Below are 25,517 nucleotides of genomic sequence, written 5' to 3' on the forward strand. Positions count from 1 at the left end.
CTGAACATGCTGCAGAAATTCCCCTTAGTCAGAAATATTTATTAGTTGTCGATTTGCATAAGTAGGTCTGTTGGGTCAAGTATGTCATTATGTATGTTTATTACCACCCAACGGACACATTTTGTTGTTTCTGATAGGTCTAGTCACCAGTGTATTAGATTTGGATTAATGATGGATCTTTCTTCCTGCTGCCACACGCTGATGATGTAAATGAGATGTCTGCTTCTCATGGCCATATGGTACTTCTACAACATCCCCAAATTTGCTCTCTCAGCGTTTTACTGCTTTGGCCTCATTTCCTGCCCAGAGTGACCGTAGCTTTGAAAATTAATTTTATTTATATTTCATGTTAAAGTAACTGAACTCTACTTGTATTTTGTATAATGTATATGTAGTAGGACTGCCCGACGTGTGAACGACGCTCGGGACAGTAGACGGAAAGGTCACTAGCCCGATCGGGACAGTGCTGTAGGGTGTGCGATATATATCGTAATTGTTGATTTAACGATCTGATATTATCGATTATGTCCCTCACTTTACAAAAAAAAAAAAAAAAATACCCATTGAGTGCACGCATACACTACGTGACGCGCGTGCATATTTAGATGCACGCATTAACTGCGTGATTTAGTCTATTAAAATACATTTAGAATGCCCCCAGAATTCAAGATAAGGGGCAAAAATGCCCCTGTATATATTTCATATTTATATAATTTAATATAGTTAACCAATATTACACAAAGAGTGCGGTTTTTCTCCAAATCAGCATGATTAAGTTATAAATGTGATATTGATTTTATTCAGCCTAACGTTACAGTTTAATGAACAAGAACTTAATATCAAATGACTTACATTTTACACACCAAATCGTCTGTTTCGCTGTATTTCGGCAACGAAAATAGTTTCAAAGTCCACAGAATTGTTTTGTGTCTCTGAGCAACACTTCCTGAATGAATCAGCCGCTGGAATGAATCGGTTGACTCTGATTCGCTCATTAACAGTGATTCACTGCCACCTGCTGGCGGGTTTAATTTCGCATTTCATTTTTTTTTTTTTTTCTTAAAGGTACAATTTGTGATTTTTTTTTTCCGCTAGAGGTCGCTAGAAGCATATTCAAAACAAAGGCGTAGTTTGATGACGCCAAGTTTTAGAGCGGAAACTTGGGACATGTGGTCTCCATCTCAAAGGACGGTGCAAAAGAATAGGGATTGGAGTCTGGAAGAACTCATGTTCGTGGATGCGATTATTAACGTTACTGTAGTATGAAGCAGAGCAGGACCGAGTGTTGTGGGAGCTGAACGAGGAGCTGGAGCGATTGATCAACACACGCCTCACGAGCAGCGGGACTTTTATTATGACACAGTCGCCGGCGCCGCTTCCGCTTTTCCGGTCATGAGTTTACGGGAGCTGTCCTTGTCGACAGAACCAGCGGCAGATGGTAAACAGTAATTATGTTCCATAAATAAGTAACACAATCCACCATAAAACGTGCAAGAAGTAAATAAGGAACTGCTTGAAGCAAGCTAGTGGTTTGCTGGACGCTAGACACTACTTCCGCATTTGTCCACGGCACTATTGTCATGTGGTTTCTACGTCAGTAAAGGCGGTAACAAAGGTAACTGACGTCATTGACAGGCGACTGCACTGCCCCGTGTCACGGTTTAGAATGGGAATTTTCTCATGATTTACAAGTAGTTGAAAACATTAGAGACATTGTTTGTAATCAGCTGGACAAAATATATAACACTAGCCTAGTGGTTTTTGGATATTTTACTGCAAAAATTTTACATATTGTACCTTTAATTTCAAGTAACAGTATTTAACGTTTTATATTTTCAACATTAAAAACATTTTTATGCATCTGTAACTGCTCTTGACTGATTAACTTTAATAAAGTTTAATCTATAGTTATATATTTAGCTATACATTAGATTTCAATTTCTGTACCTGAAAATGTAGTTTAAACCTACATGAAAAACTTGAAAAGCACAATTTATTTCATTTATATTTTTGTTCTGTTGTATTTATTTGTGCTATTACTCGTAATTTGATTATTTGTTTTTATTTTATTACTTACTATTTATTTGTCTAACAATATTTAAAATATAAGTGAGTTAATCTAATAGCTTTTGGTGTCATAAACCTATTTATTGAGGTTAAATGTAACAAAGACAATGAAAACAACAATCCGACCGGGCCAGTAGAAAAAATCCTTAGCGTTGAGCCCAGACCAGGTGTCTGAAAAGGACAAAAAAATTGCAACGTCATTGAGGAGAGACTACAATGACAGCAAGAAACTAGGGCTGTGTGATTTTAATGCATTTCTTTCCTTCACAGTGGAGCTCTTTCGTTCCTCCCTAAATGCTGAAACTTAACATCCAAATCAGCTAAATCAGTGATCGTCGTAAACTGCAGTCTACTGTTGCTAAACTGCAGGACGTGCTCGATAATACAAAGAGTTATTAAAACTGCTTTAATCTGTGAAAGATATACTGTTCCTCAAGCGGTTTTGTGCGCATGCTTCCGGAGTGGAACACAGACAAGCGGAGTGTAATTTGGGCTTCAGGTTTGTGCTAAATGGTCTAATACACACAGAAATGTCAAAATGCCCGGCTTGGTGAGTATTCGCTTAAACACAGTCGGTTATGCCTTAAAGGGATGGTTCACCCAAAAATGAAAAATTTGTCATTATTTACTCACCCTCAAGTGGTTCCAAATCTGTATGGGTTTATTTCTTCTGTTGAACACAAAAGAAGATATTTTAAAGGTGCCATAGAACGTCTTTTCAAAAGATGTAATATAAGTCTAAGGTGTCCCCTGAATGTGTCTGTGAAGTTTCAGCTCAAAATACCCCATAGATTTTTTTTAATTAATTTTTTTAACTGCCTATTTTGGGGCATCATTAACTATGCACCAATTCAGGCTGCGCAGCCCCTTTAAGTCTCTCGCTCCCTGCCCTACCGAGCTCTCGACTATAAGTGCAGTTATACAGTGCAGTGCATAAACAAAGTTCACACAGCTAATATAACCCTCAAATGGATCTTTACAATATGTTCGTCATTCATGCTGCATGCATCGATTCCTGTGAGTATAGTATTTATTTGGATGTTTACATTTGATTCTGAATGAGTTTGAGGCTATATGCTCTGTGGCTAACGGGCTAAATTTACAAAGAATGAAGTTGTGTTTAGGAATTATACAGACTGCAAGTGTTTAAAAATGAAAATAGCGACGGCTCTTGTTTCAGCGAATACAGTAATAAACAATGGTAACTTTAACCACATTTAACAGTACATTAGCAACATGCTAACGAAACATTTAGAAAGACAATTTAAAAATATCACTAAAAATATCATGTCAGTTATTTTTGCTCCATCTGCCATTTTTCGCTATTGTCCTTGCTTGCTTACCTAGTCTGATGATTCAGCTGTGCACAGATCCAGACGTTCTGCCCTTGTGTAATGCCTTGAACATGGGCTGGCATATGCAAATTTTGGGGGCGTACATATTAATGATCCCGACTGTTACGTAACAGTCGGTGTTATGTTGAGATTCGCCTGTTTTCCAAAGGTCTTTTAAACAAATGAGATTTATATAAGAAGGAGGAAACAATGGAGTTTGAAACTAAACGTATGTCTTTTCTATGTACTGAACTCTTGTTATTTAACTATGCCGAGGTAAATTCAATTTTTGATTCTAGGGTACCTTTAAAGAATGTGAGTAACTAGAAAGTTGATGGCACCCACTGACTTCCATAGCAGAAAAAAAAAAAATACTATGGAAGTCAATGGCTACTGTCAACTGTCCCAACATTCTTTAAAATTTCTTATTTTGTGTCCATCAGAAGAAAGAAACTCATACAGGTTTGGAACAACATGAGGGTGTGCATTTTTGGGTGAACCATCCCATTAAGTAAACATAAACATTTGGGAAATAAATGGCATGTGTATCAGGATTGGATCTGTGCATTAGGTCTTAAAGTGACAGCAGCCTAATATACTTGCTGCCGTCGGTGTCCTTGATGTTAATCAAACAACAAAAGACAAAGAGAAAACTACTCACTGTTCTTTAGTAGATTTAGTAGGATTACTCTATATTTAATTAAACAGTGAAGACTATGCAGTGTTGTTTTAAATTTGGTTACTTTCTGTTGATAAAGATTCTGTTCTGTTTGTTCTGTTGTTGTTGTTTTAATTATTTATTTCAGAGGAATGCTATATTTGTTAAGGTTTGAAGCCTTCGATTTATCATTCAGTATTATTTATTTCGATGATCAGTATCAGGCATTGGTATCAGCCGATACTCCCTCCAGTGATTGGTGATCGGCCCCAAAAATCCTGATCGGAACATCCTTATTCATAAGAACAATGTAGTAGCATTTAAATAACACCATTGTGGAATATAGACCATCACGATAGTCCAACACCTGACATCTGTTTGATTAGTGAAGTTGACTATTTTTTTTTTCTAGATTTTTGAACATTCATATGTTTTTTAGTTTATTTGTGAGGGCGAAATATTTACTTATGCAGATTTCACTCATGTTCAAGTTGGTCACATGAATTCACTATGCTGACCAACAGAAAGCTGCTTGGTTTGAAAGTGACTTCTGTGTGAGCTGTACTTCTTATATTACTACACTATTGATAATGAACAATGACCTGAATTTTGGACTGAAATTTCGCTAATGTGACTGCACCTTTAGATAATTCTTGGAAAGTTATCATCAAAATCACCCATTTAAAGGAATTCTGCTAAAGGCACAATGCATTGTGTCGCATTTATCAACATCAGAAGGATATGCTCTGTGGAGAGAGTGCATGTACTGTAGTAAGGTGAATGGCACATGCATTGTTCACACACAAGACACTAAATCTATTCTCTTCCAGTACAAACATCAACTTGAATTATCTGAATGAAAGTCCACTGTTCATTCTGTCAAGCCCACTGGCTGTATTCTTCCCAAGCATTGAGGATGTCTGTGGATCGATTTACCTCCTAACATTAGCATATAGAGATGCACTTAAAATAGATTAGCGTATACTGTCTGGAGAGTCAGAAATGTAGTTAGATGCCTTGTTTGAGACAGAAGGCTCAGATGCCCTCAGGCTTATTGTTGGAGCATCTGTTTTTGGAAATTAGAATAAATTTTTTGATAATGCAAACCAAATTCTTTGTAAGAGAAACTGAATGAAGAAGATTTAATTTCTGAGTGTGGTAAGATAAAAGCAATGAACCGAGACAATAAAATGAACAGTTTGTGATGCCTCAGTGAATACTGATGGCAGCAGTGAGGACTTTGACTTTTTCACTCACTGTTTTAACAGTGTTGTTATAATTCAGTGTTTATTTTCCTTGCTACATCATATTACCTCCATTGACTTGTAACCTTAACTTGGCATTCACAGACACGAAGACATCACTGTATTGTGAAACGTTACATTTCTGAAAGAGCGACATTCATGTCACATTACATCAGCTGTACCTAAACCCTGTCTGTCATGAAGTGTTAATCTCACACAGTAAGTTTGAAAAGGATAGTTATCCCACTATGCAAATTCTCTCATCATTAACTCACCCTCATGTAGTTCCAAACCTGTATGACTTTCTTTCTATTGTGGAGCGCAAAAGATGCAAAATATTGCTATGCTGTTTTCCATATACCATATTTTTTTGGAAAATAAGTTGCACCGGGTCAGAATTGCACTGTTGAGAGAAAAAACACTGATAAGTCACATTTTCAGAAATAATGTAAATAGTACTTTCCCTCACTCCACAACAAATCCTTTAAATGTAAGGGTATTCAGTACAAATTTATTGAAAGCAAAGGAGATGCACTTTACAAATAACTTTGGCTCATGTAGGCTACCTCTCTCATTCTGCACAAATCCAAATGTGTGCACTTTGTTCATGGTTTGCATGCTTGCCATTAATTATGTGTCATTTATTGACTTGTTTGTCAATAAATGGCAGAATTTGAATTTTGGATGAACTGTTCCTTTAAGAGTGTCTGTTGGCTAGACTGGGCTGCAGGAGAGATGGGTCAGGCTAGTACTCATGGGTCATGATATGAGGTCAGGGGAATTAGGGAGGACACTTACACGGTTGTGTCATCATCTGGCTGGAGATCTCATTAGATGGGTGTAGACTTGCAGAAAGTCATGCGAGAGCTTCATACTTGAAAAACCCCAGTCTGAAAATGTTTTACTCTTGTGTGTAGTACAACAAAAACATCATAATCCATCACATTTTAGTTGTTCCAGTTGTTATTCCTTATTAAATGGTGGTTTCCAGCTTCGCTGCTTCTTTTATTCCAGAGTGAGTCAGTGCCTTATTCCTCTTAAAGATGACAGAGATTCAGAGATGAGCAGGAGGAAGCGTTAGCAACACTTCCTGTTCATTTCAAACTCACTCAGTCAACCCAAAACAATCCATCTCTTCAGACATTGAGGCGGGAGGATGCACTCACAGCCAGCATGGTGAAATCACCCTTTCACCCATTAAAAACACCATATGTCGCTCAGTTTGGAAGAAGGGGGGAGCTTTTGGGGGCACAGAGCTCGTTCAATAGAAAGTGATGTGTCTATTCGGCGACTCTTGAAATCTTAAGCATGCATGTGCCTCTAAGAAGGTGAAGCTCACTCTGAGTTAAGTCGGCAGATTTGCCTTCTCACTTTAAGCTTTTAAATGAAGTCTTTAAGTATTTTTATTCTCAAGATTGTCTCAGCAGCCATGCAGGGTTTGTGATGGGTTTGAAGATTGAGATTGGTTTGAATGCACGTGTTCATCAGAAGGTACTGACGACCAACATTCTCCAGCTTCCAAAGCTCTTTCATGTCTTATAAAAAGAAAAGTTTTATATCATGCCACATCAGAGTGCCACTGCCACGTTGTGCTTATTCCTGAATTCCGTGGGTAGTTGACGGGTATAAAGGCTTTCCTGTGGTTGCTCGATTAATGCTTGTGTTCCAGAAAGGAGAAAACCCAGCTGCTAGTGTTTCAGCTATTCCTTGCAAGCTCCCAAGATATAATCTAATCTATTGTAGGTTGTCCCAAACCTACAAGCAATATCACAACTCTGTTGCTGAATAAAAGCACAGACATGATTAGGTTTTGGAAATTTATTTTTTGGGCTTTTAAAAAGAAAATACTTTTTTTGTACTTGTGTAAATGACAAAAGATTACACAATGTAAATGACAAAAGAGTTATTATACAATAAATGTAAATACATTCTTATTTTCCCCTTTATTTTTATTATACAAAAAAAGTTATAAAAGGAAGAAATATAGACGAAAACATATAACGAAAGTACATATTTGTCAAAAAGTACAGAAAATACACAAAAGTAAATCATTCTCATTACAAACTTGAAAAAAAAAGAAAAACCCTAAACAATAATTTATTATTATTTATATTTTTGTAGTAAGTGTGTTTATATTATGTAAATTTAAAAAATTTTGGTTGCATCTACTTTCCATCCATAAGTGGACCTTTAGAATTTGTAAGTGGAGGTCAGCCTAATTGGATTTCAGTGAGTGGATATTGTGTTCCAGCTCCTCAAGTTTTATAATCATAGTGCACTCTCAGCAAATATGGGGCCCATTTATCAAAACGGCACACATTATTGATCAAGATGTTGTCATAGTGATTTGCTTTAAAAAAAAAAAAAGAAAAGGCTTTCACTATACCCAACGTGAAGTAGCTCTAGCTGCTTGTGAATGTTTTATGATATTAGTGGTGAGGGTCTTCCAGGTGACACAGACATGCTCTCAATAATAATTAAAGATGTCTCTGAGATCTACTGTTTTTCATCTGTCCATCTATGTTTGAGGTTGTACGTTGCTGTAAATAACTTACAGACTACACAAACAACAACCTCCATTATTTTTTTTTGTAGACATATACAGCAATGTCCATACCAGCGTGATGAATCCGATCTTCAACTAGATGAATCTGGATTCAATATTTTGACTGTTGCAATCCCAAATCTGACTTATGACCTGTAATGCTGCCTGAATCGTAATCATGCACTGTTCGTTGTTGGCCAGAGGAGAACTGGCCCACTGACTGAGCCTGGTTTCTCCCTAGGTTTTTTTTGTCCATTTTGTCACCTGTTGGAGTTTGGGTTCCTTGCCGCTGTCGCCTTTTGGCTTGCTTAGTTGGGGACACTTTATATTCAGCAATGTTTTTATCTGCCTGCATTGACACCATTGTATGCAAACTGAACTGAGCTGGACAATGACATTACTGTTTTCTCCAGAGCCGATGTATAGATTAATTAAAGGGTTAGTTCACCCAAAAATGAAAATTCTGTCATTTATTACTCACCCTCATGCCGTTCCACACCCGTAAGTCCTTCGTTGATCTACGGAACACAAATTAAGATATTTTAGTTGAAAACCGATGGCTCCGTGAGGCCTCCGTAGGGAGCAATGACATTTCCTCTCTCAAGATCCATAAAGGTACTAAAAATATATTTAAATCGGTTCATGCGAGTACAGTGGTTCAATATTAATATTATAAAGCGACGAGAATATTTTGGAGCGGCAAAAAAAAATGATGGCCGATTTCAAAACACTGCTTCAGGAAGCATTGGAGCACAAATGAATCAGTGTGTCGAAACTGCTGTTCGGAGCGCCAAAGTCAAATGATTTCAGCTGTTGGCAGTTTGACACGCGATCTGAATCATGATTCGATACACTGATTCATTTATGCTCCGATGCTTCCTGAAGCAGTGTTTTGAAATCGGCCATCACTAAATAAATCGTTATTTTGTTTTTTTTGGCACACCAAAAATATTCTCGTCACTTTATATTATATTAATATTGAACCACTGTACTCACATGAACTGATTTAAATATGTTTTTAGTACCTTTATGGATCTTGAGAGAGGAAATGTCATTGCTCCCTATGGAGGCCTCACGGAGCCATCGGATTTCAACTAAAATATCTTAATTTGTGTTCCGAAGATTAATGAAGGACTTATGGGTGTGGAACGGCATGAGGGTAAGTAATAAATGACAGAATTTTCATTTTTGGGTGAACTAACCCTTTAACTAAATTAATAAACAGTGATTTTTACAAAGGAATGAATCAATACTGAATTTATTTAAAGGGTTAGTTCACCCAAAAATGAAAATAATGTAATTTATTACTCACCCTCATGTCGTTCCACACCCGTAACGCCTTCATTCATCTTCGGAACATAAATTAAGATATTTTTGATTAAATCCGATGGCTCAGTGAGGCCTGCCTTCACAGCAATATCATTTCCTCTCTCAAGATCCATAAAGGTACTAAAAACATATTTTAAACAGTTCATGCGAGTTCAGTAGTTCTACCTTAATATTATAAAGCAATGAGAATATTTTTGTGCAACAAAAAAACAAAATAATGACTTTTCAACAATATAGTGATGGGCCGATTTCAAGTCAAGTGATTTCAGCAGTTTAGCCGTTTGATAGGAGATCCAAGTCACTGATTCGATTCGTAAGGGTCCGAAGCAGTGTTTTGAAATCAGCCCATCAAAAATATCTGTGTTCCGAAGATGAATGAAGGCCTTAAGGGTGTAGAACGACATGAGGATGAGTAATAAATTACATTATTTTCATTTTTGGGTGAACTAACCCTTTAAGCTGGACAATGACACCATTTTCTTCTAGAGATGCTGTGCAGCCAAAATTATTTGCCAGTTATCACTGTAAAGCTGCTTTGATGCAATCTGCATTGTAAAAAGCGCTATATAAATAAAGATGACTTGACTTGACTTGATATACCATTGAAATACTATGTTTTTGAACATATACCATGTTCTACCATGGTATACTTTGGAGTACCATGTATTTTGTCAAATAGAAGAGGTTCAAGAAGAGTATCACTGGGTTACCTAGAAGGGGCAAGTGGGTTTGTATGTCAGGAGGATACATTAAATTCCTCTCCCCAGACCATTTGCAGCTGTAGCCCGGAGCAGCTGAATGTGACCTCCTTTTCATAGAAAGGAAAAAAAATCCCAGAGCCCAGTAGGGTGTACAGCCAAGTTGCCTACATCACTTCCTGCCGCATCTGGCAATGATCATAGGCAGCGAGGGAGGAGGGAAGCGTCCCAGGCTTCTGTAGCTTCAGAAAAGAGTCAGCATGCAGCAGATTTCAGCGCGGTCTAACGGATCATTCTCTCTCCCTCCACCCACATTCCACTGTCGGTTCAAATTTAAACGTCTGTGTGGGACGGACATGATCTCTTTATAAAAGTCCACTGTTTTTTTTTTTTGTTTTGTAAAAGTTTAATAAATATTTGTATGGGGTGAGAAATGGAATGTTATTGATAGAAAGTTTTTCATAAATGTCCCTCTTTCTTTATCTGTCCATCAGGATGACGTAGGGACTGAGGCTGGAGAAGAGTGCAGAGATGAGCCTCACGTCCTGGTTCCTCGTGAGCAGCGGGGGTACGCGGCACCGGCTGCCCCGTGAGATGATCTTTGTGGGTCGTGATGACTGCGAGCTTATGCTACAGGTCAGGAAGAGTGTCTCTCAGTGTTAAAACTAAAACTATTAAACGGTTAGTTCACCCAAAAATTAAAATTCTGTCATTAATTACTCACAATCATGTTGTTCCACACGTATAAAACCTTCATTCATCTTCAAAGCATAAATTAAGATATTTTTGACGAAATCCGAGAGGTTTATGAGTCGTCCATAGACAGCAATTTAACCACCACTTTCAAGGTCCAGAAAGGTACTAAAGACATCATTAAAATAGTCCACATGACTGCAGTGGTTCAACCTTAATTTTATGAAGCAACAAGAATACTTTTTGTGCGCAAAAACAAAACAAAAACAAAAATAACAACTTTATTAAACAATATCCTCTCTTCATGTCATTCTCTTACGCTGTTTACGTTCAGTGCTCCCAGGTTAAATGTCAGAACACTGGCTCAATATTGACCGACACTGTTCAAACTTCTTTGGAATTAAATGTGAGTTGAGCGCTAATTGCATGAGTTGCTTCCTATGTTGAATGTACCAAATCTGTCCCTTATTAACTTTTTTGTTTGGATACTGCCTATGTAGCTTCCCTATGTAGGTATTAGACAACAAGGTTTTGGAGAGCTGTTACACTTCCGTTTGAAAGTCAGTACATTTTTTTCTGAAAGAAAAAGCCAGGATGCATTATATTGATCAAAAGTGACAGTAAAGACATTTAGAATGTTACAAAAGGTTTCTATTCTAAGCAAATGTTATTTTGAACTTTCTTTCATCAAAGAATCTTGAAAAAGTATCACTTTGCAACAAAAATATTAAAGGTGCCCTCGAATGAAAAATTGAATTTATCTTGGCATAGTTAAATAACAAGAGTTCAGTACATGGAAATGACATACAGTGAGTCTCAAACTCCATTGTTTCCTCCTTCTTATATAAATCTCATTTGTTTAAAAGACCTCCAAAGAACAGGCGAATCTCAACATAACACCGACTGTTACATAACACTCGGGGTGTACGCCCCCAATATTTGCATATGCCAGCCCATGTTCCCAACATTATGAAAGGCATTAGACAAAGGCAGCCATTTAACGTCTGGATCTGTGCACAGGTGAATCAACAGACTAGGTAAGCAAGAACAACAGCGAAAAATGGCAGATGGAGCAATAATAACTGACATGATCCATGATAACATGGTATTTTTAGTGATATTTGTAAATTGTCTTTCTAAATGTTTCGTTAGCATGTTGCTAATGTACTGTTAAATGTGGTTAAAGTTACCATCGTTTATTACTGTATATTTACGGAGACAAGAGCCATCGCTATTTTCATTATTAAACACTTGCAGTCTGTATAATTCATAAACACAACTTCATTCTTTATAAATCTTTCCAACAGTGTAGCATTAGCCGTTAGCCACGGAGCACCGCCTCAAATCCATTCAGAATCAATGTAAACAATATAACAGTATACAATACTCACATAATCTGCCGCATGCATGACGAACACTTTGTAAAGATCCATTTGAGGGTTATATTAGCTGTTTGAACTTTGTTTATGCACTGTTCAAGGCAAGCGTGAGCTCCGTGGGCGTGGAGCAGGAGAATTAAAGGGCCAGTAGCCCTGAATCGGCTTATTTATAATTATGCCCCAAAATAGGCAGTTAAAAAATGAATTAAAAAAATCTATGGGGTATATTGAGCTGAAACTTCACAGACACATTCAAGGGACACCTTAGACTTATATTACATCTTTTTTTTTTCTAGGGCACCTTTAAGCTGTACAACTGTTTTCAACATTGATAATGATAAGAAATGTTTCTTGAGTAAATCAGCATATTAGAATGATTTCTGAAAGATCATGTGACACTGAAGACTGGAGTAATGATGCTTAAAATTCTTTGCCATCACAGGAATAAATCACATTTTAAAATATTACTTTTTTTTAACTATATTTTTAATTAAATGAATGCAGCCTTCATGAGCACAAAAGACTTTCAGAAATATTTCAAAAATCTAATCGAACCTAAATTTTTGAATAGTAGTGTACTTCACAAGCTCTGTGTAATGATCATAGGAAGGATGGAGACAGATTAAGTCATACCCAGGAGGAAAGTTGTGTTCCAGCTAAGTGGCATGACTGTTACTATCTACCTCAGCATCAGTATACACGTGTTAGTCATGCTGCTTTATTAATAGAAAGTGGGGCAAACAGCTCAAGGGGTACTTTTAGATGTACTACAGTTTTGAACTACGAGATCATACACTGTAACGCCAAACATTGAGGGAGAGAGTGTCATTCGTGTCATTGGAGAGATGAGTAACCTCGTCCAACTCCAAAACAAACTTGACGTATCACAACACAAACTCTGCAAATGTAATATAAGCCACTTGAAGAAAAGCTGTGTACTGTGTAACTCATAGAATCATTAGCAACAAGGCGCTAAAACCCTCTCACAACACATTAATAATTGCATAGCAACTCTGAGGTGAAAAGGGCCTTCTGAGGTATTGAGGAAACATTTTGGTCAAAAGTCTTTAATGGAAATATCAATCTGAAACAATAACAAAAAGCCTTGTCTTAAATCCAGTTTCTGGTGCATAATGAAACAGGCTAGCTATAGACCAGCCTTTAAAATGGTGAGTATAGTAGACTGTAGATGAACAAACTGACTCAGGCGTTTAAACACTAGTCTCTGGTAGACATAAACAAGGCTTTGTTTAGTCAGGAAACCCCCATTTCCCTCTTTTGACCTTTCCATGTTAGGGTCAAGCATAAATCAAACTCGATCTGATCATGTGATTGCGTTACAATACGTTTAGTGGTCACATGGTTTGTCTCAAAATAGATTGGTAAAGTATTATATTTCTCTTTTAAAATAGATCACTGTGTTCATGTACACTCATTTTAGGTGTTTTATCATCAGCACATATAGGTTCGACTACTCATTAAACTTTTGTGTTTGCTTTTATTTGCATTTATTTGTTCACTTGTCATTATTATGTCTGCAAACAAGAGGTGTAGAGATTGGTCTTTCCTCTAGTGGATCATCGCATTATTTAAATGAAGATAAAGTGCCTTAAAATTAAACAATTCATTCTGACATTTAACATTAAACATTTACCACTTTGGTGAATTTTCATGGACAAAATCCAGTCATTTCAATTGGAATCCACTCGATAAAGAATTTCTCAAATGGGCGAAAGACTTCCCCACTAAGATTTTGCAACTTCTTCAAGATGGTCACGTGAATTTACTGTTTTGACCAACAGAAAACCGCTTGGTTTGAAAGTGAGATCTTTGTGGGCTGTGCTTCTTACATCTCTGTTATTGACAGTAGACAATGGAACTTTTTTTGTCCACAAAATTTCGCTAATGTGACCAACTTGAGGCTACAACCAATCTGCAATACTTGTGTAAGAGAATGTTTCTCATCAGATGTCTGGTATGTTGAAAACGTGAGATGTCACCTTCAAATTCTGTCATTGCTACAAGGTGAAATACTTATGTGACCACATATAAACTAGCTCCCAAAAATAACAAATCTATGAAGCGATAATGCTAAGTGCAAACTGTCTCAGGTTTGTAACTCCTGCTTTTACCTGTATGTGATTGCAGTCTCGCAGTGTAGACAAGCAGCACGCTGTTATCAACTATGAGTCCAGCAGTGACGAGCACAAAGTGAAGGATCTAGGAAGCTTAAATGGGGTGAGTAACAGCAAAAGTGAATGGAATGGTAAAAAACTGATAAAAATGGTACATATCTGATGAATGCCACTGACTTTAAAGAAACAAATTGTGAAAAGTTCTACATAAAACACAATAGTATAGTAAATTATAGTAAGTAAATTATATTAAATTAGAGTAAGTTCAATAATATTAAATAAATAAATATTTATTGAGGAATAAATAAAACCTTTTTCACAACTCTCTAGAATACTTGATTGGGATTGGTCAGTCATGCCATTCTGATGACCAGGCAGCCAGTTTTCTACATAAATGTGCTTTCTACATAATGAAATAATTTCAGTTTAAATGAATCACATCCATTTACTTTGCACTTAGTCAGTCAGTGTGTAACATGCAAGATAATGTACAGTCAACCAAACGTTATTGTGAAAAATAAAGGCTAGGTTCTTTAAAAGTTTTTAACTTCCATTTTATGTATATTCATCCTCTTGCTTAATCTCAATAGATTCATATTTCCTTGCTAATTTTAAATAAACTTAAACTTCCCTTTTCATACTTGAGTCTACTACTGTGTGGTAGTTCTAAAGCTTAGTAATATATTGAGGTGCAGCCTGCTTTTCCTGAGACTGTGCTATGTGTTTGTTTTAGATTATGTCTCTCTGTTTGAGGTCAGTAGAATCTCTGACTAAATCAGAACTCATGGGGCCACTCACACAAATTACAACCTCTTCCTGTTGAGTCATGCTTAAGAATTCCTCTTCCTGTCCTGTTTTGGCAGGAAATGACTATTCTAGTGTGTGCAGCACACAGAATTTTAGCAGATTCAGTACCATTTACACTTATGTTGATCCATTTTCAACAAAACCCTCACACAACAAGCCTAGACATTGCATAAAACTACCATATTCCTTTAGTTGAAGTTGGCACATGTTGAAAACTGCACAGAATGAAGGGAAATAACGTACAGTCAGCCAATGCACAAATTCCCCTACTGTGACCCCACATTCCAGCAAAATATCTTAAGGTCTTTGGATATTGAAGGAAGGACAGAGGAGATTGATTTAGCTTTTCAATGGAAATTTTAAACTTGAATGCTGTAGAAAGTGCTTTGTCAGTGCGATTACCTCCCCCTCTTTGTTGGGCTTTGCAGGAAGAGGGTGATATTTGAGACAGAGCAGACCTTACAGCACATTATAATCACCCTGAAGGTTTTCAAACTTTGTAAGGTGACTCTCAATGTAGTGAGATGTTTAGAGGGATCTGTAAAACATTTGTTCAGGGAACTTTTGAAGTCAAACTCATCAAATACACAAAAGCCTTGCTGCCTTAATGAATGGCAGGTTAATGGGGTGTAGTGTATGGTGATCTTTAGGTATAGGTACAGTCTTATGGGGATTTGGAGAGCAAGGAGATTTTGAGATTAAAGCATGTCATTATTACTCAATTTGTAAAATTTTTAAGTGGCTTTTGAAAAAAAAAGGCCAGATTGAGCTGTCTAATCCTTTGATAATTTGGAAAGTCTTTGTTTGTTTGTTTTTTTTTTTTTATTCCTGTATAAAATACCCAATGCAATATAATTTATTGTTTTGTGACTTTTAGTTTGTGTGTGTTACCTTTGAGATCATTTATAGTCTATATGCTTCTAAATACTTCTAAATGTTGACAATTTCCTCTTAGCATACGTATATCCGCATTTTAAAATTACAGTCTCTTCTGGGGCAAACACCAAAAATATTGATTCGCTCATCCTGCACTACACAGATTTTTGTCCAATCAAATGCTCTGTGAATGAGAACATCCTTCCCTCTAATACAATCTGCCTACTTCTTATAGTACAAACAATTAAAAAGCCTTTATTAAGGCTCCATAAAGGCTTTTTAAAAAAATTGTACTAAGTGCTTTGGACATTTGTTTCTAATGTTTTTAATTGACATGGTCTTTAAAAATTCAATATACAAAACAGTTCATATCCATTCTCCAAACCGGTTTTCCTATGTAGGGTACAGTACATATTGTGGACTACAAATTAACTTCTGTGTCTGTGATTTGAACTTTTTACATAAGTATTTCAACCAGTATCATTTGAAAAGCCCTCTAAAATGTAAAATTTATTTGTCTTTTTTATTTTCAGACATTTGTAAATGATGTCAGGATCCAGGAACAGATGTACATCACTTTAAAGATTGATGACAAACTGAGGTTTGGATATGATATCCTTCAATGCACTTGTCATCAGATATTTCCTTTGAAAGCTTTTAAGGTCTAGGGCCAGATTTACTAACAGCTTGCGCCAGCACAAACCCTCTTTTGGTGTTAAAAAAAAACTGACCTTATTGCATATGCATAAGAGTTTCCCTCTCAGACGCATTTAAATAATCATGCAGCGTAAGGTTTGGGGTAGTCAATTTACTGGTATTTGCACCATAGATGAGGCACAACAGAGAACAGAGAGCACATGGTAGAAGGAAGAAAACTTATTTGGAATGCCAGAGGAAAATATTATCTGAACAAACTGATTACCAAACCACGTTATTTTTAATTTGCGCTGCTATTGGTAGATTGTGTTGGTCGCAATGAAAATGAGCTGGCTTCGTCTGTGTTTTTTAATTTACTCATTGTATTTCTTAGTATTATCCTTATGTGATTTATTGCAATTTAGTTAGTTAATTCACTCATAATTAGGAAGTTTTGTGTGTATGTGCATGGCCAACAATGAAATGTAGACCTAGACGTAAATGGTTTCGTGGACTAGTATTTGCGGGTGATGCCCACATGTGAACATTGTCTAAAAGGGTGGCAAAAAGTTAATTTTGAACCCTTTTGTGTGAATGTGTATGGACATTCAGTATTTTTTAGCTATTTGTGATACCGTCTTCCTTAACCTGACTCACATACCAACCTGTTCACTGTGGTGCGAGGAGAGCTGCACGTGCCAGAGGAGGCTCTGAAGGTAAAACAACCACTACATCTTTATGCTGGTTCATCAATTTATAAAGATGTTGGCACTTGTATTATCAGAATTGCACGTGCTTGTTTTATGTAGTTCATTTTCCTGAAGTAATGTCAGATGACAGGTTTCTGGCCCTTACTGTGTTCTCCCTCCTTTCTGTCAGCATGAGAAGTTCACCAGCCAACTTCAACTGGGCAAGAAGCCCACCTGTGCAGAGCCCTTAAAAACACCCAAGTCTTCCCCAGACAAAGCCAAAGTGAACAAACCCACAGAGCCCATTGCTGAACCAGCAGTCAAACCTGCAGAGGCTAACAAAGGAGATGACAAGATTCCAGGTAAAAACCACCTTTGTGATGTCAGGGTGTAAGTTATGGATAATTATATTAGTGTCTGGAGCTTTTAGACAACTTTGTAGGTGATGCAAACCATGTTTCATCATTAAATAATGTGACTCTTTAAATGAGTAATACTGGACTAGCCACTGCTCTGCCCCATCTGACTAAACCATTGTCCCTTTTCACCAAAGCAAGGTGACATAAATGAGCTTGGTCTATTTTTATCAAGACACACTAGTAGCAGGTGCATCTGACCTTCTGTCATCTCATCTCAGGTCAAACACCAGGGCAGGATTCAGAAAAAAACCCATTAATTCTCCTCACACAGTAGCAACACAAACATGTGACACTTGTGAAAGACAAAACGGCCCTCTGGCTAAAAAGAAGATTGCATCTGATTTTTCCTTGTAATGGAAAATAGATAAAAGCTTGTCACATATGGAAAATTAAGGATAACATTGTCAACTCTTAATGGCTTGCACACATGCATTGATGGTCGCACCATTTGTGCTGTGGACATGAATGAGATACTAATATAATGTTATTTATTACTCACCCTCATGCCATTCCACACCCGTAGGACCTTCGTTAATCTTCGAATGCAAATTAAGATATTTTTGGTAAAATCCAATGACTCAGTGAGGCCTGCATAGCCAGCAATGAAACTTCCTCTCTCAAGATCCATAAATGTACTAAAAACATATTTAAATCAGTTCATGTGAGTATAGTGGTTCAATATTAATATTATAAAGCGATGGATATTTTTGTTGCGGCAAAAATACAAAATAACGACTTATGTAATGATGGCCAATTTGAAAACACTGCTTCAGGAAGCTTCTGAGCATTATGAATCTTTTGTGTCGAATCGGCAGTTCGGAACGCCAAAGTCATGTGATTTCAGCAGTTTGGCGGTTTGACACGTGTTTCAAATCATGATTCGACACAAAAGATTCATAACGCTCCGAAGCTTAATGAAGCAGTGTTTTGAAATCGTCCATCACTATATAAGTCGTTATTTTGTTTTTTTTGGCGCACCAAAAATATTCATTGCTTTATAATATTAATATTGAACAACTGTACTCGCATGAACTGATTTAAATATGTTTTTAGTACCTTTATGGTATTTGAGAGAGGAAATGCAGGCTATGCAGGCCTCACTGAGCCATCGGATTTCAACAAAAATATCTTAATTTGGTTTTACGGGTGTGGAACGGCATGAGGGTAAGTAATAAATGACGTTATTTTCATTTTTGGGTTAACTAACCCTTTAAATCATGCAGCTTGATGAGGAGAGGAGTTCTGATCATATCAGAGAGTCATATCTAGGTTTTAGCATATTAGAGAATATAATTGAGATGGGCTCTTTTGACCAGTAAGCAATCACCTAAAAACATGATAAAAAACCACTGATAAAACCTAAGCAACCACATAGCAAGACCTTGGTAACCACCCACAACATTCATAGTATTGATGGTGGCGAGTTTAGCGCCCTCTAGCACCACTCATTTTTCTTCAAAGTGTGTAAAAATATATTATAAAATGGATAGTTCTGGCCCTTGGTTATGATTGGCTGAGCAGCATTCAAAGCTGTTGTAAAATACTCTATAAACACGCATCTGTGACCTCATTACATCAGTATTATTGCGCTTCTGCTGCTCTGTGTGTTGTTTGGCGACTGTTCTTCTAAACTTTGCTGAAGAAATACATTGCTTTGCAGATGAATTATTATTTGTTATCAATAGATTAGTACATTTTTGTTGCTTTGTGTTTATTTATGAAACCTTGCCAGGTATATGTAGCATCATGCCCTTATTAGCTGTTCTAAAATCACTGTAAACCACAGCTTAATGGGTTTTATTTGAGACTTTAACCCATCTGAACACACATGTAGTTTATGTGTTACTCTATGTAATTAGAACTGTGGTTCAGCCCTGTCGTGAAGTGCTGGGTATTTAATAATAGAGAAGGGAACAGCGCTACGCCCATGCCTGTTTTCCAGCCATCAGTGTTTCAAGGGTGGGTAGCATTTATCATGCGCTCTTATCTCATTGCCACCTGGTTATTTCATCCTGCTAATTGTCAGGCTTGTTCAAAAGTCCCTTAACCCCTGCCTGTTAAAGTTGCATGATGCATCTGTGAATAGCACATGAATAAAACTACTTTTAGTTCTGTAGAGACTCTGCAGCACTGAATCAATATTATGAACAACAAAAGCATTCTTCCCAATTCCTTTGATTTAAGAGTGATCCTGTGCAAATGGAAGTGTTCTTCCCTCCACAGATCAGGAACAGACTTATTAGTTTCTACTTTATAACATTAAGGTTCAGATTTGTTAACTAATGTTAACAAATGAAACCTTACTGTAAAGTGTTACGTTATTCATTCATTCAAACATGTTGTGATCAGTGACATACTGTATGTAAACATACACGTGAATGTATATGTAATAAATTGTGTATAATGAGAATTGTGTACTGTATACTGTATGTACAATAATTCTTGTGTCTTCAAAGCAAAGTTGATATTTTCTTCTCTATAACGATATAGGCGATATAGCTGCCATGCACAGGGGAACCCCACTGTATGGACAGCCTTCCTGGTGGGGCGATGGGGATGCAGATGATGAAAATTCCTTTAAACAGGAGAATAAAACATCTGGAAAGAAGCAGGAGAACAGTGGGACAGGTAAGACATCCCTGAATCCTTTTAAACACTTCCTGTTTACACAAAATATCTTTTTAAATGGATTGTTTTACTGGAATAGTTTGTATTTGATTTTGCATATAGTTCAAATATCTAGTATTTGGCCGCATGTTTACCAAAGCGTTTTTAGCCACCTGAAAATGCCAGGCGCACTCCTGCGAATGCCTAGCTTTGGGCACTTGAGACAGCTTCAGCAGCGCATTGTTTTTTTGGGGGGGTTTTTTGTTGTTGTTTTTTTTTCTTCCCAGTTGAGCTTTGCTTGCTTTAATACAGAATATCTGCAAGAGTGTTACTAGTACCTCATTTCACAGATAGTTTGTTTCTGTATTGTTTCTATATACAAATGCAATGTAAAGTATTCTATATATGTTTCTATATACAAATACAATGTAAAGTAAAGCCCTCCTCCACTGTGATTGGATGGCTATGTAAAAAGTGACAGTGATGAGCGCTGTGTTTTACCCAAAGTTGAACATTCTTCACGCAGAGCGCTCAGAACTCATCTTGAAATAGACGCTCATGCTGTTTTAAAAACGCAGCGCTCCCGTTCAAAACAATTGGAAAAATACACTAGCCTTGGAGGAAAAAAAAAAACGCTTTGGTGGCCTTTATGTCTTGTTTTTTCATAAAAAAATTATAATTTTGTCAAATGTCACTTAAAAATGAATTAAATTTATAAAATTAGATTATTTAAAATATATTTTTTTAAATAATTTACGCTATTTTAAAAAGAAGTCTTATGCTTTCCAAAGCTACATATTTTTTAAATAGAAAATACGGTAACAACAGTAATATTGTGAAATATTATTAATATATTATTGTTATATATTTTAAAATGTTATTTATTCCTTTGATGGCAAAGCTGAATTTTCAGCATCATTTCTCCAGTCATCAGTGTCACATGATTCTTCAGAAATCATTCTAATGTGCTGATTTTCTGCTCAAGAAACATTTCTTATTATTATCAAATATTGAAAACAGTTGTGCTGCTTAATATTTTTGTGGAAACCATGATAGATTTTTTTCAGGATTCTGTGATGAATAGAAAGAACAAAAGAACAGCATTTATTTAAATTAAAATATATATGTCAATCTTTACATATACGTAAATGTCCAGAACATTTCTGATTAGTCCATATATGGACGAGAATAAGTCATCAACACAGTTTGAGCAGATGTAGACCAAAAAGGACGGTTGTCTTAAATGAAGCGTTTTAATGCTGTTTAATCCAAAAAGAGAGCATAAAACATGCTGCCGATTGAAACTGGCATGTTGTAGTGTGCTCTGATCCAGAGGTCTGAAATCACATTAACCTACTCCGTATAAGAGTAATGGGATTGTAGATTACTGAGGCTTTACCACAGCAGGACATCACACGTTTGCTATAGACACTAAACCAGACAAGTGCACTCAAAATACAGCAAGAAAAAAAACATTGTGCACTTCATCATCATACCATTTTGGTTTAGCTCGGCTTCGTCCAGCATGTAAACATGGCCAGAGGTAAAGACAGAGGTAACAGGTAAAGTGTTTTATCCATCAAATATTTGTTCATATATACTTAAACAGAGAGTTAGTCCATGTAACCCACTGTAGCTTGATTATAACTGCACATGTAAATGTACTGAATGAGTGCTACATGTCTAGATTATGAACAAGGTATAATAACAGTTATTAGACAAAGATGACCATAAACATGAGGTTTTTAGATTTATTTCTTTATCATGTGTACAGCATTTATCATTGACCCCAGAATACACCATCAAAGATCTTAAAGCACTTGTGCCCTTGAGCCCTCTTAATTTAATTCACTCAAAACAGCACCGTCTCTGTTCAAAGACACAAAATCTACTCCCAGAAGAAGCCTTGTTTCTTTCTGAGGGAATGTTGGGTAAATATATCTCGAAGGGGTAGTGTTGGCACACTGAATGGCATTGTTTGACAAAACCTTGCAGTCTTGTTCAGGCAATGAAGACAGACTCAGGTTCAGGAGACGGCAGAGTTGGCAGAGGCTCCAAATGAATCAGCATTATTTGTTTTAGACTTGATAAACCTCAGTGCTGTCACAGAGAGAGAGAGAGAGAGAGAGAGAGAGAGAGAGAGAGAATCATTCATGCAACAGTCCACCACATCAAAGTTCCAACACCTCCCAGGGCTATTTTAGGCGGCAGTCAAGGCTGGTTTTTCGAAGGCAGGGACTCACAAGCCAGCGTAGGAAAGGAAGAGGAAGAGAATGTAAAGGGAACCGTCTCCCTTAAGAAGTGAATAGGTTCATTTGTAGACAGGCCCAGCCCCCTCCATCTCCATTGTCACGGAGGCGTGTTTGCTTTCTCCTCTGTGACACCAGCGCCGTTCATCACAGAGGCAGCCACATATGCTAGATGTGTAAGTATTTTGAGTATTTAAGTTGTTGTGCTTTATTAAGCATAGTTAATTGTATGTTAACTTGCTAGAAAACCTTTTATAAGACCTTGTGCCTCTTTAAAAACGTTCTTTGGTTCAACTAAATAGATTTCACAGTAGGTAAGTAAAGTAGAATTCTAATTATATTCAGTGCTTTTCTGTTGACTGGCTAGTTTTCTGATTTACCAGAGATTTAATTGTTAAAGAGAGGATAAAGAGAAGCGTTTTTGCTTTTGGTTTAAAAGAGGAAGTGCAAAGTATTTTTAAAAATAGGAAGTTTCAGCTGCACTCTGATAGGTTGTATCAGTCAGAGGATTAACTAGACATAAATGTTGGGGTGTAATTGTGGAACTGATTCAGATGCATTTCTGATGACATCATATTTGGAAAATGTTGCTGTGCCTGTAAATGACTTGTGCACCTGTTGCTAACAGTAGAGTATTTTCTAAAGTACTAATATTTCTTTAAATTGAGCTTTGAAATCACACCTCAATGAAATGAATGAAAAATTGACCTGTAAATATATAAGTTTAAACCAGTGGTTCTCAAACTTTTTGCTCCTTGACTCATTTTAGGAATAATGTACTATTTAGTAAATTCCATTATTAACTTTTTTTTCTTCAGTGTCTACATTGGAGCTGTTTTTAGATGCTATGTCAAGTTAAAGGTAGTTTGCTCCATTCTTGAGGTTTTGAGCACATCCTGTGTGAATGACCCTTATTAAAATGTGTTGAAATCCTTTTTTTTTTTTTTTTTTAGTTTTAATGTAGAAAAATGCACTAAATGCTGCTTTGCACAAATAAATACAGGCAGACAGTACTTGCAATTTAAGTCAGAAATTAATACTTTTATTAGGCAAAGATGCATTATTAAATGCTGTTCTTTTGAACTTCCTATTTAACTTCCTCAAAGAATCTGGAAAAAAATATATTAAGCACTATTATATTGAACTGTTTTCAACATTGATAATAATAAGAAATGTTTCCTGAGCAGCAAATCAATTAGAAAGAATCATGTCACACTGAAAGACTGATGCTAAAAAATCAGCTTTATCATCACAGGAATAAATTACATTTTTAAATATATTAAAATAGAAAACAGTTATTTTAAATTGCAATACTATTTCACATTATTACTCTTTTTACTGGATGTTTGATCAAATAAATGCAGATGTGGTTAGCCTAAGAGAAAAACATTTTAAAAAAATCTTTAAAAAAACTGTAGTGTACAATTAATATTTTTTATTTTTTTATTTTTTAAATATTTTAAACACAAGAAGCTAAATATTTAATACTGTATATATAGGACTAAAGTACAGCTCAAAAATAAAACATATTTGAAAATTTTGCCTTGATGGGGATCTCCATCTCTGGCAACCCTTGGGTTGAGAACCTCTGATCTATATATCAGACACTGTCATTTTTTTCTTAAACCAGCTAATAGAATGAAAATTGGTAATATGGGATAGCATTTATCATACTGTTTGTCATTTCCATAATTTAGCACCATGTCTAGAGTGTCAGAGCATCTGTCCTCAGCCAATTAAGTTGTTATGGTGCCATTAGCCATCCCATTAATTCTTGTCATGTGACAGAAATTTAACAGTGGCTTTGTCCTGACAGTGATTCAAGTCCACAGCCTTGACATTTATAGCTAGCTGATCTGATTTGGTTCCCTTTGAGGCTGTGACCCTTAACTTATAGAAGATGCTTATTTTTCTTCTTCCTTTTTTCTGTGGCCCCACAGAGAGCAAAGAGACCAAGCGAGGTGATAAATCAAAGGAAAATGGTCTGGGCCCTGTAGGCGCTGAGCCCAGCTACTTTGAGATTCCCAGCAAGGAGGGACAAATGGCACAGAACAGCATCCATGAGATCCCAACAAAGGACACTGAGGGTGCTGCGGCTGCAAAATCAGCCACTGGCAATGCCACCTCTCAGGCCAACACATCATTCACCATTGAGTTTGACGATACTTCCCCAGGGAAGGTCACCATTAAAGATCATGTGTCTCGTCCACGACCTAAAAAATCACCTCACGTTGGTGGTAAAGACCTCACAACCCTGCAGGCAGCCATCATGGCATCTGAGAGCAAGGTGGCTGACTGGCTTGCCCAGAATGACCCTCCTCTAGTGAGGCGTGAGTCCACAGAAGAGGACAGTAAGAGCATCAAGAGTGATGTACCTGTTCACCTCAAGAGGCTTAAAGGTACGCCATTCATTGCATACATTTATTCACGTTTATAAATGTATTTAGTAACTTATTAAAGTGCCCCTATTATGCTTTTAAAAGTTCCTAATTTTGTTTTGGAGGTCTCTTACAATAGGTTTACATACATTCAAGGTCAAAAAAACTTACATTTTCTCTTAATATACATTGCACATCACCTAATTTCTCAAAGAGTCTGAAAACGGTTCATTCGAAGATACAGTCTCTCTTATCCCCTCCTTTCCGCGAGCCTACTCTGCTCTTATTGGTCTGACGGCCTAGTCTGTTGTGATTGGTCTACCGCTTATAGCGTGTGTCGGAAACGAAACTCCTATTACCATATCTGAATTTCAGCTCCGGCGGCTTCCACAGAGCTTGATACACAGTGATATGAACAATGGTATCGTTTTTTTTCATATCAATTCCAGTGTACGTGCAAAGTGAATTCGCAGGGCAGAAAACTGTGTCTTCTTTAGGCCTCAGCTACAGCTACAGTGTTTGAGAGCGGGTCAAAGTAGACATTGTTTGTAGGCAGTCAAAGAAGACTATAAACTGCCATTATTCAAAATGTAAGACATTATTCTACTAATTTCACTGTGCTTTTTTTTTCTTTTCACTATGAAATGTCATTGTGTGACAAGAGCTGCATAACAATTCTTTTAAAATGTTTACTTTTGTGTTCCACAGAAAAAATAACACATGGAGGTGTGTAAATAAAGACAATTTAAGGATTGTTACAGTTGTTAGTCATGT

At 36.7% G+C, this 25,517-nt stretch overlaps 1 protein-coding gene across 4 annotated transcripts in view; it reads left to right on the forward strand.

Annotated features, from left to right (window-relative positions):
* cep170aa (centrosomal protein 170Aa) overlaps positions 1-25,517 on the forward strand; it is a 49,666-nt gene that overhangs the window by 3,056 nt on the left and 21,093 nt on the right. For 3 of the 4 annotated variants that reach the window (XM_067386076.1, XM_067386077.1, XM_067386078.1), the window contains exons 2-9: positions 10,370-10,511; positions 14,096-14,185; positions 16,299-16,377; positions 17,059-17,117; positions 17,281-17,452; positions 20,000-20,137; positions 24,306-24,764; positions 25,452-25,469. In XM_067386076.1, coding sequence (XP_067242177.1) covers positions 10,407-10,511; positions 14,096-14,185; positions 16,299-16,377; positions 17,059-17,117; positions 17,281-17,452; positions 20,000-20,137; positions 24,306-24,764; positions 25,452-25,469 — 1,120 coding nt within the window. In that variant the 5' untranslated portion in view covers positions 10,370-10,406. The remainder of the gene's footprint in view (positions 1-10,369; positions 10,512-14,095; positions 14,186-16,298; positions 16,378-17,058; positions 17,118-17,280; positions 17,453-19,999; positions 20,138-24,305; positions 24,765-25,451; positions 25,470-25,517) is intronic. The other variant, XM_067386079.1, reaches the window with a different exon arrangement.

This window comes from Chanodichthys erythropterus, chromosome 5, assembly GCF_024489055.1.
Source record: "Chanodichthys erythropterus isolate Z2021 chromosome 5, ASM2448905v1, whole genome shotgun sequence".
NCBI lineage: Eukaryota > Metazoa > Chordata > Actinopteri > Cypriniformes > Xenocyprididae > Chanodichthys > Chanodichthys erythropterus.